The following is an 18310-nucleotide window of genomic DNA, read 5'->3' as shown; positions in this document are numbered from 1 at the left end:
AATGCAAATGCTTATTTTTTAAAGAGAAGTCTGTTATACAAGCAACTAGCTGATATGCTACAGAATAGCTTACCGTCATTTTGCAGCATTACAACACATGGTCACCCACATAACTGATTTTTTTTTAATGTGATTTTAAATGTTAAATAATACTTCATTTTTAATCTATAAGATATAATATTGTTTAATATACATGTGCTTATCATTAGTCAAAAGAGTGTCTGAACATAAATAGGTGAATTTTTTTTTAAGACTTCAATGGAAAAGAATGTCTCAACAAATCTAGAGATGTGTCTTGCTAAATTCTGGTATACTAGAATGGCAACCTTTACAGTTACATGAGATTTAAACACATTTTTCTCTTCTAGAGTGGAAAATAGTAGCATCAGTAGTTTGAGTGGCATGTAGAAAACTTGCAATGAAACAATTCCTTAAGCTTTCCAATGAGTACCTTCACAAGGTAATTTGTCCTTTGGTGTATAAAATATCATTTAACTAGGAAATATATTCAAAGCACACTTTAATGCAGTGAGGAAATGCAGTGGATTTGACGATTAATTAGTCACTGGAGACATTCCCAACCTTCTATGGTATTTTGTAACTAATCTTTGTTACCTAGATATTGGGTTCTCATCAAGCATTTAAAAATTCACTCCATCGAATTTAAGGAGACTGTTCTAAGCTGCCAATGCCACATCACTTGGAACCTTAAGAGAATTTCCCCACTCCCACTGCATATATATTCAAGACAGAACTATTTCCCTGTGAGGATTCAGCACTGCTGCTGCTGCTACTAAGTCGCTTCAGTCATGTCCGACTCTTCGCGACCCCATGGACTGCAACCCAACAAGCTCTTCTAACCATGGGATTTTCCAGGGAAGAGTACTGGAGTGGGTTGCCTTGCCTTCTCCGGAGGATTCAGAATATCACATCCTATTTCCCTTTCCACTAAGTCAATTCAGTTCAGTTCAGTTCAGTCGCTCAGTCGTGTCTGACTCTTTGCATCCCTGTAAATCGCAGCACGCCAGGCCTCCCTGTCCATCACCAACTCCCGGAGTTCACCCAAAATCATGTCCATCAAGTCAGTGATGCCATCCAGCCATCTCATTCTCTGTCGTCCCCTTCTTCTCCTGCCCTCAATCTTTCCCAGCATCAGGGTCTTTTCCAATGAATCAACTCTTCGCATGAGGTGGCCAAAGTATTGGAATTTCAACTTCAACATCGGTCCTTCCAATGAACACCCAAGATTGAGCTCCTTTAGGATGGACTGTTGGATCTCCTTGCAGTCCAAGGGACTCTGAACAGTCTTCTCCAACATCACAATTCAAAAGCATCAATTCTTCGGCGCTCAGCTTTCTTCACAGTCCAACTCTCACATCCATTTGTGACCACTGGAAAAACCACAACCTTGAGTAGATGGACCTTTTTGGCAAAGTAATGTCTCTGCTTTTTAATATGCTGTCTAGGTTGGTCATAACTTTCCTTCCAAGGAGTAACCGTCTTTTAATTTCATGGCTGCAATCACCCCATCTATTTCTCGTGAAGTGATGGGACCAGATGCCATGATCTTCGTTTTCTAAATGTTGAGCTTTAAGCCAACTTTTTCACTCTCCTCTTTCACTTTCATCACGAGGCTTTTTACTTCCTCTTCACTTTCTGCCATAAGGGTGGTGTCATCTGCGTATCTGAGGTGATTGATATTTCTCCCGGCAATCTTGATTCCAGCTTGTGCTTCTTCCAGCCCAGCATTTCTCATGATGTACTCTGCATATAAGTTAAATAAGCAGGGTAACAATATACAGCCTTGACGTACTCCTTTTCCTATTTGGAACCAGTCTGTTTTCCTATGTCCAGTTCTAACTGTTGCTTCCTGACCTGCATATAGGTTTCTCAAGAGGCAGGTCAGGTGGTCTGGTATTCCCATCTCTTGAAGAATTTTCCACAGTTTCTTATGATCCACACAGTCAAAGGCTTTGGCATAGTCAATAAAGCAGAAATAGATGTTTTTCTGGAACTCTCTTGCTTTTTCGATGATCCAGTAGATGTTGGCAATTTGATCTCTGGTTCCTCTGCCTTTTCTAAAACCAGCTTGAACATCTGGAAGTTCACGGTTCATGTATTGCTGAAGCCTGGCTTGGAGAATTTTGAGCATTACTTTATTAGCATGTGAGATGAGTGCAATTGTGCGGTAGTTTGAGCATTCTTTGGCATTGCCTTCCTTTGGGATTGGAATGAAAACTGACCTTTTCCAGGCCTGAGGCCACTGCTGAGTTTTCCAAATTTGTTCGCATATTGAGTGCAGCACTTTCACAGCACCATCTTTCAGGATTTGAAGGAGCTCAACTGGAATTCCATCACCTCCTCTAGCTTTGTTCATAGTGATGCTTTCTAAGGCCCACTTGACTTCACATTCCAGGATGTCTGGCTCTGTGAGTGATCACACCATTGTGATTATCTTGGTCATGAAGATCTTTTTTGTACAGTTTTTCTGTGTATTCTTGCCACCTCTTCTTAATATCTTCTGCTTCTGTTAGGTCCATACCATTTCTGTCCTTTATTTTGCTCATCTTTACATGAAATGTTCCCTTGGTATCTCTAATTTTCTTGAAGCGATCTCTAGTCCTTCCTATTCTATTGTTTTCCTCTATTTCTTTGCATTGATCGCTGAGGAAGGCTTTCTTATCTCTCCTTGCTATTCTTTGGAACTCTGCTTTCAGATGCTTATAGCTTTCCTTTCCTCCTTTGCTTTTCGCTTCTCTTCTTTTCACAGCTATTTGTAAGGCCTCCTCAGACAGCCATTTTGCTTTTTTGCATTTCTTTTCCATGGGGATGGTCTTGATCCCTGTCTCCTGTACAATGTCACGAACCTCAGTCCATAGTTCATCAGGCACTCTCTCTATCAGATCTAGTCCCTTAAATCTATTTCTCACTTCCACTGTATAATCATAAGGAATTTGATTTAGATCATACCTGAATGGTCTAGTGGTTTTCCCTACTTTCTTCAATTTAAGCCTGAATTTGGGAATAAGGAGCTCATGATCTGAGCCACAGTCAGCTCCCAGTCTTGTTATCGCTGACTGTATAGAGCTTCTCCATCTTTGGCTGCTAATAATTTAATTTCACTAAGTCACTACAAATATTTGATCTTCATTAGCCAACCAATACTGAAACACACCCCAACACTACTCCACACCTTCCCCAATCTACCTTCAAAACCCTTCTTCCATTAAACCTGGAGAGCTATCCTACCACTGGCAGACTCCTCAGATCAATCCCTTCATCTTGTCAAGTGAAATTGGTTTCCGTAAGGCCATGAATTTATCTGTGAACTTTTAAAAAGCTTCTTTCTCTTTCCTCTTGGACCTTATATGCCTGGGGTGAGGGTCTGCCTCACATGAGGGTCTGCCTCCTTAGCAAGGTTACTTTCCAAGCCATTGTTCTCCCATCTTCCAGACAAAATCCCACTCCTTCAAAGCAGAAGACATTCTCCACTGTGTTCATGTGCTAACCTCCAGGTCCATGGAAATGGCACATAGACACTGCTCGCTGCCTCAACAATGAAGTAGAGTCTGAAATCAAACTCAAGATCTGCTTAACAAGCCACAGGCTCCAGTGAGGGACTTCACCCCGCAGGGAAAGGGACATGATAGACACCATTATGGACTAGACGTGTCCTAGTCTCCACTCCCTTACAAATACCTTCCTCTCCCCCACTCCCTCTCTGTCTGTGTTTCATCTGCATTCTTTTGACTTATCTCCAAGTAGATGCACGTTGATAAAGAGCACTACAACAGGACCATCTTCCCTTTACATGTATTAGAGATCACAAACAGGGACCCAGCACTGCCCAGCACTGAAGTTCCCCTAGGAAGCTATCTGTCCCATCCACCTAGACTCTGATTTTACAAACGATCCTCTTTCTTCAAACTTCTGGCAGTCCCACCTCCAACCTCACTAAGAGGATGCCTCATGGATCATAAAGAAAGAAGACGTCATTGCACTGAGAATCTTTCTACTTCCCACCTTTAAAGCTCCAGGCCACGGGCATCTGCATTCATCTTCTCACTGCCTTTCTGTCATAATGGAAAAAGCATCCCAGCTCTTACCAAACTCAATTCTATAGATCCTGCCTTCTTATCAACAGAAGGACCTCTTTCCTCTTCCTTTCTCTCCTCAGTCTTGAACCATAACTCTACTAGATCAACCCCATGAGCACATTCACATGCTTTATTTTTCTCCATTTTAAAGAAAAGTTATTCACTTCTCTCTACCCTTCATTGCCTTCCAGGTACTACCTAATCTCTCTGTCCCTCTTAACAAACTTTGCTATAGATGGTCCCAGAAATTGTTTCTACTTCCTCAACTTCACCTAACTCTCTAGCTTCTACTCCATCGCTCTTTAAAATTGTTCTTTTCAAACTAACAAGAATCTCCAAGATGTGGAATTCCAGGAATAGTGTTACGTCATCTTTTCGGATTTCTCAGTTTTAATGAAACACAATGAATCATTCCTTGCTAGAAACATTTTCTTCTCTCCATTCTTTCTTTAAATATTCTTTTTGCCACACTGCTGGGCTTCCCTGGTGGCTCAGACAGTAAAGAATCCACCTGTAATGAGGGAGACCTGGTTTTGATCCCTGGGATGGGAAGATCCCCTGGAGGAGGCCACTCCAGTATCCTTGCCTGGAGAATCCCTATGCATAAAGGAGCCTGGCAGGCTATAGTCCATGAGTTCACAAAGAGTCAGACATGACTGAGCAACTGAACTGAACTGAACTGAGGGCTTTGAGAGACAATTAGGTCATGAGGGCAGAGCCACCATGAATGAGATTAATGGTCTTATAAAAGAAGCCTGAGAGAGCACTCTTCTCCCTTCTGCCACATGGGGGAACAGGAAGTCTGTCCAAAGGAGGTCCCCCACCCAACCATGCTGGCACCCTGATCTCAGACTTCCATTTCTGTAGTTTATAAGCCACCCAATCCGTGGTGTTTGTTATAGCAGCTGAACAGACAAGGACTCCAACCAAGAAAGTTGCATTTTCTAAAAGTTCCATCTGTTAATAAACATTAGAAAATCTATACTGTACTCAGTAAATCAGATCACCAACTAATTGAAGCAGAGACTATTCAAAATGACTATAGATAAACAACTGATGATGACTCAGCCTTCCGCTCATTTAACCACAGACAGTACTGTCAAACAGACTGAAGGTCAATGGATTTACAGGGAAGACACAGTATGACAGAGCGGATGATAATAATTTGGGGTAATCTTTTGTTGAGCATGTACCATGTACAAGGAACTTTTATACATAATTTTTGATCTTCACAATAGTCTCACTCATTAGATATTATGTTCTGTACAAGAAGGGGCTTCCTTGGTGGCTCGGTGTAAAGAATCTACCTGCCAATGCAGAAGATGCAGGTTTCATATCTGAGTTGGGAAGAGTCCCTGGAGGAGGAACCCACTCCAGTATTCTTGCCTGGAAAATCCCATGGACAGAGGAGGCTGGTGGGCTACAGTCCATGGGGACACAAAGAGTCAGATATAATAACTTAGTGACTAAAACAACGAACAAGAAGCAGCAAGGTACTGAAACTCAGTGAATTGAAATAACTTGGTCAAAGTTCACACAAATAAGTGAATAAAGTACAGATGTCAATCAAGGACTATTGATACCAAAGCCAGTGTGCTTTTTGTCCTGCCTATACAAACCAAGAAACGCATTAACATACGCAGCAAAAGCTGGCTTCCAGGGAATGAGGACAAAGAAGAAAATATCTAGTAATTAATGATCTATAGCATCATTTATTCTTTATAACATAAAGTTATATTGTCTCATTTCCCTCACAATGTTTCAGGATAAATAACTGCGTGCACATGTATATGTGCACTCCAGGGTTAAAATAACATTTCAGATCCAACTGAGGCATCTACACTGTGAAAGTTACTATTAGTAAATTTCAACTATCATTATCTCAATGTGTGCTACAGAATTTGTTAATGGGCATTATGAAATGTAAGAAAAAAAAATTCACTGGTGAAAAGAATGGTAATCAAGATATGTCCTAGGCTTCCCAGATGGCCCTAAGTGGTAAAGAATCCATCTGCCGATGCAGGAGACACGGGTCAGATCCCTGAGTAGGAAAGATCCCCTGGAGTAGGAAGTGGCAACCCACTCCAGTATTCTTGCCTGGGAAATTCCATGGGCAGAGGAGGCCGGCAGGCTGCAGTCCATGGGGTCGCAAAGAGTTAGACACAACTAAGCACAAGGTATTTCAATTAGTTTAAAATGTTAGACACAGACCTGTTGGTTATAGAATCCAAAATATTAAGAGCCAGTTATGTTTAAGAACTAAGAATTTTTTTGTACATTAGGAGTGTACCTAATTGGCATATTAACCCCAACTACAGTCTGAAGTAGAAAACACATTAATATTTCTGCAGCTAGGAACAAAGTTATTTGCACTAAGCAGGATAAATAAAGACTATAATAAATAGCCTCATGTCAATTCAAAGCATTCGGTTATCAGAGCCTATTGGATTTTGGTATGACAGATAAGGGACTGTGGACCTGTAACTGTGAATGGCCAAATTACTTAGTCAAACTGCAATTCAGACAAAACATTTCCTTTGAAAGCTGATATTAAACTTCACACATTATGCCACAATAACAGTGTTCCATGGAAATCTAATAACCCTTCACCCTCCAGAATCTGGCTGACAATGATGTACATTCAGAATGTGGCCGGACAATAAGGGAAAAACCACAGTATATGGCGGTTCCACGGCCACTGCAACAGGCACAATGGCCATGTTCCGGAAGAGAGTTACATTTATTCATAGCAGATGCTCCCATATCTTTAATCAGATCAGGTTTCTAAACTCAACACAGATAAGAACGAGTAACTGGAATGCCAAAGATCCAAGAGATGGGTACACAGAGCCGTCTTCAGCAACAGCTAAAGTTCTGATAACAAAGAAGAAAGTTCTGACAGCATAGGCAAAGAGATTTGGATTCCAGCCTCAGCTCTGTCCATATGAGCTGTGTGATCTTAGGTCTTGCCTAACTTCTCTCTGCTTCAGTTTATTCATGGACAAGATTGATGAAAATTCCGCCTATGAGGATAAAATAATACAAGGGAAGAGCTTAGCACAGAGCCTGACCATGAGGAGCTGCCCAATAAAATTTATACACTAAAAACAAAGCACAGAATCTCACAAGGCATGGCAACCTGAATAAATTTGCTACCAATTCTTCAGAACATGGAGAGCACTGTCACAATTCAGTTTAGAAAAATGTCATCTTGGCTCTGCTCTGTGCCTTTAAACATGTCATTTACCTTCTCTGAGCCTAAGAGCATTACAGCAAACCAAGTATTCTCAATGGAAGAGATAAATGGCTTTTTGGCGGAGTGAGGTGGTAGAGGGAGTGAGAAAAATTGACTCTTTTTAGGAAGAAATCATATAACTATAAAGTACCAAGACAGATCACAGTATTACAATATCTTGGGAGCAGGAAACTGAAAAAGTTCTTTAAGGGGGATGATAAGGTCAAAAAGGTTAAGAAACACCAGTTTAAGTGAACTATAAGGTCATGTACAGCTCTTAAAGTTCCTTAATTCTATCTTCGTAACAATAATGCCAAGAATTCAAAAAATGTTTAATATAGGTTCATGTACTATACTTAAGAAGGCAAGGAAAGATTTCTGTATTCTAGAAATATCTCCAATTAAACAGTTAAAATTGTAAATATCATTCTGTTTAAAAGAGAAAATCCTAGCAATAGAGCTATTATTCACGCTGGGATTCTGTGAGCCACAATTTGTTGTATTTTCTCTGCTTTATAGATAATAATATATCTAACTCATATCTAAATATTAACATGTTTATTTATTTCCTCCTGAAATGCAGAAAGAAAATAAGGAGAATGACTTGTTAACTACTATGAAACTGGAACACTGTGGCCGTTTCGGCTTTGATAAATGAAAGATCACCTTGGAATATAATTCATTTTTAATTGCCTCTTCCATCTAATCTAACTACTGCTGTAGGCTGTCTTAAAATATTTACAAAGTAAAAGCAAAAAAAAAGAACTGGAGTTGCTAAATAAAGCAGGCCACACATTCCAAAGTGATCAGTTTTTTCGGTATTGTTTACAATATAAACAAAGTCATAATTCTTACAGATGGAATATTTGGAAACACAGGCGAAGTATGCTTAAGGATGATCTCTCTCAGTGTTACGTCGGGGTTTCTAACTGAGATACAATTGACATATGTGACTGTATTAGCTTACCATGATCTGATATATGTATATACTGCAAAATGATTTGCACAGCAGGTTTAGTTAACATCCATGACCACACATGGTTACAGATTTTTTTTGTGATGGGAACTTTTAAGATTTAGTAACTTTCAAATACACAATACAGTATTGTTAACCATAATTACCATGCTTTACATTACATCCCCAGAATGTAAGTTTGTACTTTAAAGATGCTTTGAACTCCCCTTTTTTCCCGCCTTAGTTTTAGAATCCTTCAGTCAGTTCAGTTCAGTCGCATAGTCATGTCTGACTCTTTGTAACTCCATGAATCGCAGCATGCCAGGCCTCCCTGTCCATCACCAACCCCCAGAGTTCACTCAGACTCACATCCATCGAGTCCGTGATGCCATCCAGCCATCTCATCCTCTGTCGTCCCTTTTTCCTCCTGCCTCCAATCCCTCCCAGTATCAGAGTCTTTTCCAATGAGTTAACTCTTCTCACGAGGTGGCCAAAGTACTGGTTTCAGCCTTAGCATCATTCCTTCCAAAGAAATCCCAGGGCTGATCTCCTTCAGAATGGACTGGTTGGATCTCCTTGCAGTCCAAGGGACTCCCAAGAGTCTTCTCCAACACCACAGTTCAAAAGCATCCATTCTTCGGCGCTCAGCCTTCCTCACAGTCCAACTCTCACATCCATACATGACCACAGGAAAAACCATAGCCTTGACTAGACAGACCTTTGTTGGCAAAGTAATGTCTCTGCTTTTGAATATGCTATCTAGGTTGGTCATAACTTTTCTTCCAAGGAGGAAGCGTCTTTTAGGTTCATGGTTGCTATCACCATCTGCAGTGATTTTGGAGCCCAAAAAAACTAAGTCTGACGCTGTTTCCCCATCTATTTCCCATGAAGTGATGGGACCAGATGCCATGATCGTTTTCTGAATGTTAAGCTTTAAGCCAACTTTTTCTCTCTCCTCTTTCACATTTATCAAGAGGCTTTTTAGTTCCTAATCACTTTCTGCCATAAGGGTGGTGTCATCTGCGTATCTGAGGTGATTGATATTTCTCCCGGCAATCTTGATTCCAGCTTGTGCTTCTTCCAGCCCAGCGTTTCTCATGATGTACTCTGCAAGGAAGTTAAATAAGCAGGATGACAATATACAGCCTTGACGTACTCCTTTTCCTATTTGGAACCAGTCTGTTTTTCCATGTCCAGTTCTAACTGTTGCTTCCTGACCTGCATATAGGTTTCTCAAGAGGCAGGTCAGGTGGTCTGGTACTCCCATCTCTTTCAGAATTTTCCACAGTTTATTGTGATCCACACAGTCAAAGGCTTTGGCATAGTCAAAAAAGCAGAAATAGATGTTTTTCTGGAACTCTCTTGCTTTTTCGATGATCCATCAGATGTTGGCAATTTGATCTCTGGTTCCTCTGCCTTATCTAAAACCAGCTTGAACATCTGGAAGTTCACAGTTCACGTAGTCACAACAAAAGAAAAGCAGCTGTTCTAAAATGCTAGAAAGATCAATATGACAACTATATTCTGCTTTAACCACTTCAGAGTTTTGTATTTCCAACACTTGTTTTTATTTTCTCCAGAATCCAAGGGAGACAGAGCAACATATTTATGTTCATGAACTGCCTCATAATTTTCCTTGAGTTTCCCAAAATTAACAATATAGATTCTAACTAAAAATGACATTTTAAAAATGTACAAAATACATCCAGATCAAACTGTTAAAAACATTTGGCTATAATTCATTACCTGTAATATGTATAATAAAGTGTTCCATTTTATTCACTGCAAAATATATGTGGTTTTGATATCAAATTAGCTTTCAGGCATTTGCATCTGAATATATAAGATGCATGTGAAGCCATAATTTCATTTAGACACAGGTATTCCCAGTACTATGCAAGAAGTACACACTTTCTTTTACTGAAGATGAATATAAATATGCAGCCTTAAAGAGATGCTAACCACTGTTAACACTGCCTCAAATTCTAGATGTTCAAGTGACATAAAAATTTCTCTTATAAACACATGCTATTTTAGACTGTTCCAAACATACTGACAAGACAGAGTAATGGAAAGAAAAAATAATAAATGAGTTGAAGCCCAATATACACTTAGTACATTTCAGGAGTCTAGTATGGATCCATGTGTTTTCAGCCTCAAATGAGAATAACCTGGTCACATAGCACATGTTTCCCTATTAGGGATAATGTTACCCTGAGGTGACATAATACCAAAGTGTTCCTTACCATCAGAGTACCACCAAATGTATTCTAGGCAATGCTGAGAAGCATAAGAAAATCAGAACTCATAAAATGATCACTGTCAAGGTTTAGATTTAATCAAGGAAGAACTTCATTGCAGAAATTCAATTAGCTAACGTATCACACTATGTTAAGTGTGATAATACTAACTCAGCACAGCATAATATTTTAAGAAAAAATAATAAAATATGCATCTAGTAGGGCCATCTTCTACATGCTTCCATGAGAAAGCCAAAGCAATCAAATTCTCAACTTGACAATATACATAGATACACCTGTCAAAGCTTCAGCAATACCTTTGTTTTAGATTGATCCATGCTGTTTTTAAGTACTCTGTGGTTTCTTTCACATTTCTTGTGTCATCACTGCCATATTCTTCCAGCAGTTTCTGCAGGACATTATCGAACGCCAGTACAATACCATCTCCAGCAGCCAGTTCTTGAAGCAGCATCTAAGGTGTAATTTCAGATGTAATCATTAAGACTGGATCACTCAGTTACAAATATGACCGAAACACTTGGTCCTTTCAATAAGTTTTAATATGTTTCAGACACAGATATCAAAAGAAAGGAACACATTATAAGACAAACTCTTGCATGTAAGCTCAAACAAAAATAATTCTGGAAATGAAAAGTGATCAAGTACATAGCAAGTACATAGCAGATGGTGTTAAAAGATTACTATCTTCTCCTCTTTGATATATTTTAATTCCTCAAACCATTTGCCTTGTTCATTACAAATGCTATGCATCTGATCGTAAGAGGAATATGCATCTCATAGGAATGAATTTACTATAGAGTTAGTTCCTCTATATGCACTTGGAGATACAGAAAGGTCGACAATATGGAAATCTTGCCCCTGGATCACTATGCCTGCTTACAAAGTTAACTCTTGGGTGGATCCAGTAGTGAAGCAAGAGTTACTGAGAGTGCCTGAATAAATTATATTGATGCTGTGTGTCCATAGACATTAGCTTTATGATACATTTTTTTTCCCCTGAGAGTCCCTGCATCAAGATGCTGCTGCTGCTGCTGCTGCTGCTGCTGCTGCTGCTGCTGCTGCTGCATCGCTTCAGTCATGTCTGACTCTGTATGACCCCATAGACGGCAGTCCACCAGGCTCCCTGGTCCCTGGGATCCGCCAGGCAAGAATACTGGAGTGGGTTGCCATTTACTTCTCCAATGCATGAAAGTGAAAAGTAAAAGTGAAGTCCCTCAGTTATGTCCGACTCCTATTAACCCCATGGACTGCACCCCACCAGGCTCCTCTGTCCACGGCATTTGCCAAGCAAGAGTACTGGAGTGGGTTGTCATTGCCTTCTCTGCCTGCATCAAGATACTCCCCATGAAACCTAAATGACAAATGAATGTTCCCATAATTTTTGTAGCAACTAGCAGAAAAATCCACCCTAGAATACCAGACGAACAGAACCATGCTGCTAATTCAGTTCAGTCACTCACTCATGTCTGACTCTTTGTAACCTCATGAACTACAGCATGCGAGGCTTCCCTATCCATCACCAACTCCCAGAGCTTGCTCAAACTCATGTCCATAGAGTCAGTGATGCAATCCAACCACTTCATTCTCTGCCGTCCGTTTCTCTTCCTGCCTTCAATCTTTCCCAGCATCAGGGTCTTTTCCAAGGAGTCAGTTTTTCACATCAGGTGGCCAAAGTATTAGAGTTTCAGCTTCAGCATCAGTCCTTCCAATGAACAGTCAGGACTGATTTCCCTTACAATTGATTGGTATGAGTTCCTTGCAATTCAAGGGACTCTCAAGAATCTTCTCCAACAGCACAGTTCAAAAGCATCAATTCTTAGGTACTCAGCTTTCCTTATGGTCCAACTCTCACACCCATACAGGACTACTAGGTTGGTCATAGCTTTTCTCCCAAAGAGGAAGCATCTTTTAATTTCATGGCTGCAGTCACTGTCAGTAGTGATTTTGGAGCCCAAGAAAATAAAATCTCTCACTGTTTCCATTGTTTTCCATCTATTTGCAATGAAGTGATGGGACCGGATACCATGATCTTCATTTTTTGAATGCTGAGTTTTAAGACAGCTTTTTCACTCTCTTCTTTCACTTTCATCAAGAGGCTCTTTAGCTCTTCTTTGCTAAGGGTGGTGTCATCTGCATATCTGAGGTTATTGATATCTCTCCCAGCAATCTTGATTCCAGCTTGTACTTTGTCCAGCCCAGCATTTCTCATGATGTACTCTGTAAATGAGTTAAATAAGCAGGATGACAATACTCAGCCTCGATGTACTCCTTTCCTAATTTGGAACCAGTGTTGCTTCATCTCCAGTTCTAACTGTTGCTTCAGGAGGCAGGTAAAGTCTGGTATTCCCATCTCTTTCAGAATTTTCCACAGTTCAATGTGATCCACACAGTCAAAGGCTTTGGCATAGGCAATAAAGCAGAAATAGATGTTTTTCTGGAACTCTCTTGCTTTTCTGATGATCAAATGAATGTTGGCAATTTGATCTCTGATTCCTCTGCCTTTTCTATATCCAACTTGAACATCTGGAAGTTCACAGTTAAAATACTGTTGAAGTCTGGCTTGGAGAATTTTGAGCATTACTTTGCTAGCGTGCGATGAGTGCAATTGTGCAGTAGTTTGAGCATTCTTTGGCACTGCCTTTCTTTGGGATTGGAATGAAAACTGACCTTTTCTAGTCCTGTGGCCACTGCTGTGATTTCCAAATTTGTTCGCATATTGAGTGCAGCACTTTCACACCATCATCTTTGAGGATTTGAAACAGCTCAACTGGAATTCCATCACCTCCACTAGTTTTTGTTTGTAGTGATGCTTCCTAAGGACCACTTGACTTCACATTTCAGGATGTCTGGCTCTAGGTGAGTGATCACACCATCATGATTATCTGGGTCATGAAGATCTTTTTTGTATAGTTCTTATGTGTATTCTTGCCACCTCTTCTTAATATCTTCTACTTCTGTTATGTCCATACCGTTTCTGTCCTTTATTTTGCTCATCTTTGCATGAAATGTTCCCTTGGTATCTCTAATTTTCTTGAAAAGATCTCTAGTCTTTCCTATTCTATTGTTTTCCTCTATTTCTTTGCATTGTTCACTGAGGAAGGCTTTCTTATCTCTCCTTGCTATTCTTTGAAACTCTGCATTCAGATGGATATATCTTTCCTTTTCTCCTTTGCCTTTTGCTTCATTTCTTTTCTCAGCTATTTGTAAGACCTTCTCAGGCAACCATTTTGCCTTTTTGCATTTCTTTTTCTTATGGATGGTCTTGATCATTGCCTCCTGTACAATGTCACGAACCTCAGTCCATAGTTCTTCAGGCACTCTGTCAATCAGATCTAATCCCTTGAATCTGTCACTTTCACTATTTAATCTTAAGGGATTTGATTTAGGTCATACCTGAATGGTCTAGTGGTTTTCCCTACTTTCTTCAATTTAAGTCTGAATTTGGCAATAAGGAGTTCATGATCTGATCCATAGTCAGCTCCCAGTCTTGTTTTTCTGACGTACAGAGCTTCTCCATCTTTGGCTGCAAAGAATATAATCAATCTGATTTAGGTGTCAACCATCTGGTGATGTCCATGTGTAGAGTCGTCTCTTGTGTTGTTGGAAAAGTGTTTGCTATGACCAGTGCGTTCTCTTGCAAAACTCTGTAAGCCTTTGCCCTGCTTTGTTTTGTACTCCAAGGCCAAACTTGCCTGTTACTCCAGGTATCTCTTTGACTTCCTATTTTTGCATTCCAGTCCCCTGTGAGGAAAAGGACATCTTTTTTGTACGTTAATTCTAGAAGTTCTTGTAGGTCTTCATAGAACTGTTCAAATTCACTACTTCAGCAATACTGGTTGGGGCACAGACTTGGATTACTGTGATATTGCATTGCTTGCCTTGGAAACAAAGAGAGATCATTACGTCGTTTTTGAGATTGCACCCAAGCACTGCATTTCAGACTCTTGTTGACTCTGATGGCTACTCCATTTCTTCTAAGGGATTCTTGCCCAAAGTAGTAGATATGATTATCATCTGAATGAAATTCACCCATTCCAGTCCACTTTAGTTCACTGATTCCTAAAATGTCAATGTTCACTGTTGCCATCTCCTTTTCCATGACTTCCAATTTACCTTGATTCATGGACCTGACATTTTAGGTTCCTATGCAATACTGTTCTTTACAGCACTTTATTTTACTTCCATCACCAGTCACATGAATAATTGGGCACTGTTTTCACTCTGGCTCCATCAGTTCATTCTTTCTGGAGTTGTTTCTCCACTCTTCTCCAGTAGCACATTGGGCACCTACCAAACTGGGGAGTTCATCTTTCAGTGTCATATCTTTTTCCCTTTTCATGCTAATGCTGTTAATTAGGAAAGAATATTCTGAATAGAATGATTGAAACATTGTGTTTCAATTGTATTCCTCTGGTTAAGAGTCAAAGGGCTTTGCTGATTATTATTTTTTGAGTCATTTGGTTAAAACAGATCAGCAGATAGCATAGAGAATGATAGTGATAGCATAGCAGATAGCATAGAGACAGACAGAGAATGATCCAGAAAACCAAGATACTGGCCACTTGATTTTTAAATAGCAATCATGGAAAGTCTACAGGTCTGAAGAATAAAAACATGCTGTCCTGTTTCAGATTTTGCTCCCCATATATTCTATATTATATCCTTCACAAGCATACACCTTCATCTAGGCTATCTGAAGGGCAAATCAACGTTACACCAAAATATAACCTAACAACCATAACCTCCAATTCAAGAATATTCTTTATGACTGTAGAGAGATTTAAAGTAGCACTTTGAAGTACCATAAGTATTCAATATCATTAACTCTATAGTCAAACTAATCATATAAAGGTACTTGCTCTGATGATATTGATAAAACAGTTTGGTTATAAAGTGTTAAAAGAAACTAAACTTAATACTTGATTTGCTCACTACATGTCTGCTAAGTCTCTTCAGTCATGTCTGACTCTTTGTAACCCTCTGGACTGCAGCCTGCCGGGCTCTTCCATCCTTGGGATTCCCCAAGCATGAACACTGGAGTGGGCTGCCATGCCTTCCTCCAGGGGATCTTCCTGATCCAGGGATCAAAACCACATCTCTTAAGTCTCCTGCATTGGAAGGAGGGTTCTTTACCACTAGTGTCACCAGGGAAGCCCTTGTTCACTACATTAGCCCTCATGAAAATTTTGGGAGATTTCAAAAATAAAAATGACCTTCAACATAATTACAGAAGGGAGTAAAAGGAGGATTCCTGGGATTCTGAAGGTGGTTTTTTTTCTAGATGCTGGTTCATGGGTGTGTTCCATCTGCAAAGAATCAGTGAGCTGTAATTCTGGGATACAAGTACATTTCTATTCGTTATTACTCTAGAAATTTTCCAAAAAAACCTTCCTGGTCAAATTCTTTATATAAATTTCAATGTACATTCTAAGCCCTTGGGAAAACTTTATGCCAAGGGTCCTAAAAATTCTGGTTAACAATAGACTAAAAAAGCATATCCCACAAATTGGTAATGCCAGAAAGTAACTAATGAGCCTTACTTACTTGATTATCAGAAATCTGTTTGACAAGGGGATCCCTTCGAGCCTGTTGCAGAATGTAGAGGCGAGCCTCATACTTTCTCATGAGCTCCTCCGTCTCCTCCCTGTGGTCATCCCACTGGAGACTGTCAACAATCATGTCCTCCAGCTGCTGCCGTCTTAACTCCACACCGTGCTGGGTGTTATCCCACTGGTTCTTGACCTTTTCCACTGGAGGAGGCATTACATTAAAAAAAAAAAAAATCCCAGAAAGCAGTCATTAGGAAAAGGAAAAAATACATGACACCAAATTCATCGTAAATAAGGTCACATATGCAAAAGAGAAAGGTAGCCAAATGGTACATACATTTTAAAGGAATTTTATTATGTCTGCCACACTGTATGACTGATACATTTTTGAAATCATCCTTGAAGAAAAAAATGTTGAATTAAACTCTATTCTGATTGCATTAAAATATCTCACAATAAAGATATTTACTATTTAAAACTGATAAAAAATTATTTTAAAAATTAATTCTTACCTAGTTTATATTTACAGAACCTGGTCTGAAGAAGGGAGATGACAGTACTTCTAACAGTACTTTATGATATAATCTTATGACCACAGATACAGTCACTTGTCATCCTCTAAGGAAATGCTCTAATGTAGCATTGATTTTAAGAGAAAACAAACTATTTAAGAGTTCTTTTCACATTTGTTTTTCTGTAGCATGAAACCTCTCTAAAAGGAAGTATTTTTATATATTTAAGAGAAGCACTTAAAGTAAATGAGATTCAAGTTCTATGTATCAACAGTTTCTATTATAAAAAATCTATATTGACTCTTTTTCCCTTTTTTTTACTCTTTCTTTTTATTTTCCATTCTTTGATTTTCTTTTTTGGTCCCTTTCTCTTCTCCTTTTCTCTCTCCTACTTTCTTTTCTCTTCTATTTTTAAGAGGGAGTTACAAAAAAGAAGAGACTTCCCAGGTGGCACTAGTGGTAAAGAACCCTCCTACTGGGTTCAATCCATGGGTCAGGAAGATCCCCTGGAGGAGCAAATGGCAACCCTTGCTGCCTGGAGAATCCCTTGGACAGAAGAGCCTGGCAGGCTACAAGTCCATGTGGTTGTAAGAGTCAGACATAACTGAACACACACACACACAATCTATCAATTAATTTAAAAAGAAATAAAATGGCTCACTTAGCAAAAACAAACCAACAGTGTGAGACACTAAAAGTTCTCTGCTAACTCATCTCTTATAATAACTTTGCTGGTGCCACATTCATGTTGAAATCAAAACATGTTTAATAAGGGGAACAGTTGACTTTCCTGGAGAAATATTAGCCAAGGTAATAAAATACTTTCCAGTTCATATTCTGCCACAAATATTTGTTAAGTTCCTAATTGGTATTGGGCAGTGTGGGAAATCTTGGGGCCAAAGAGGTGAATATTCACAACTTATAGAAGGGAGAGAGAATTAATAGTGAGATCTACAATGAAATTATAGGAGGGAAAGGCCATAGCAGGAACTAAAGATAGAAAATACAGTTCACTGGGGACTAAAAGAGGGTGGGAAAGACTTCGCAGAGTGGGTGACATTTTACCTGCCGAGTAGAATTTCACCTGGGGAGAGAAGGCCAAGAAGAAGAAAACATAATGTGAATAAAGGTAAGAAGACTAGGAAATGTCAAGACGTTATAAAGAACAGATATCCTTCAGAACAGCTACAGACAGTGCTGAGGGCTACAGAGAGGAAGGGAATGATGCAAATGGACAGTAATTGTCCCTACATGACATTCTTAAGAATCCTGACTGTTCTGTATGTCATACAGATTTAACAGATGCCTGTAAGCCAGAAAGCCAATTTGAAATAGGGAACTTTGTTGCTGCTGAGTTGTATTTAATTTTTGTTTCATGTTGTATTTAACTGAAGTATTCTCAAATTAGAGCCAGATACACAGGTATACAGTAGCTACTCAACACATATTTTTGGAATGAATTGAATGGATTTTTATTCCTATGGGTTTCTCTAACTTTTGTCTTTTTGGTTTCTTTAAAAGAAATTCTAACCTAAATGAAAAAAAAAAAAAAAACCTTCAATGTATTACTAATTACTTAGAAAGTAATGCTGTTCATAGTTTAAGGAATTCATCAGGGAATTATGACAATCTTCACAAAAAATTTAAAAAGCAAGGGAAAGCTATTTCATTAATAGAGATTATCAAATATTAAATTATCAA

At 39.2% G+C, this 18310-nt stretch overlaps 1 protein-coding gene across 13 annotated transcripts in view; it reads right to left on the bottom strand.

The window, feature by feature from the left end:
- UTRN (utrophin) overlaps positions 1-18310 on the bottom strand; it is a 555792-nt gene that overhangs the window by 264816 nt on the left and 272666 nt on the right. For all 13 annotated transcript variants that reach the window (XM_069598624.1, XM_069598629.1, XM_069598632.1 and 10 more), the window contains 2 exons: positions 16093-16298; positions 10845-10999 (listed from right to left, as the gene is read on the bottom strand). In XM_069598624.1, the coding sequence (XP_069454725.1) occupies positions 10845-10999; positions 16093-16298 (361 nt within the window). The remainder of the gene's footprint in view (positions 1-10844; positions 11000-16092; positions 16299-18310) is intronic.

Source organism: Ovis canadensis, chromosome 8, assembly GCF_042477335.2.
Source record: "Ovis canadensis isolate MfBH-ARS-UI-01 breed Bighorn chromosome 8, ARS-UI_OviCan_v2, whole genome shotgun sequence".
In the NCBI taxonomy this organism is placed as follows: Eukaryota; Metazoa; Chordata; class Mammalia; order Artiodactyla; family Bovidae; genus Ovis; species Ovis canadensis.
Note: the sequence above shows the minus strand (reverse complement) of the source record. Positions and strands in the feature narration are given on the sequence as shown.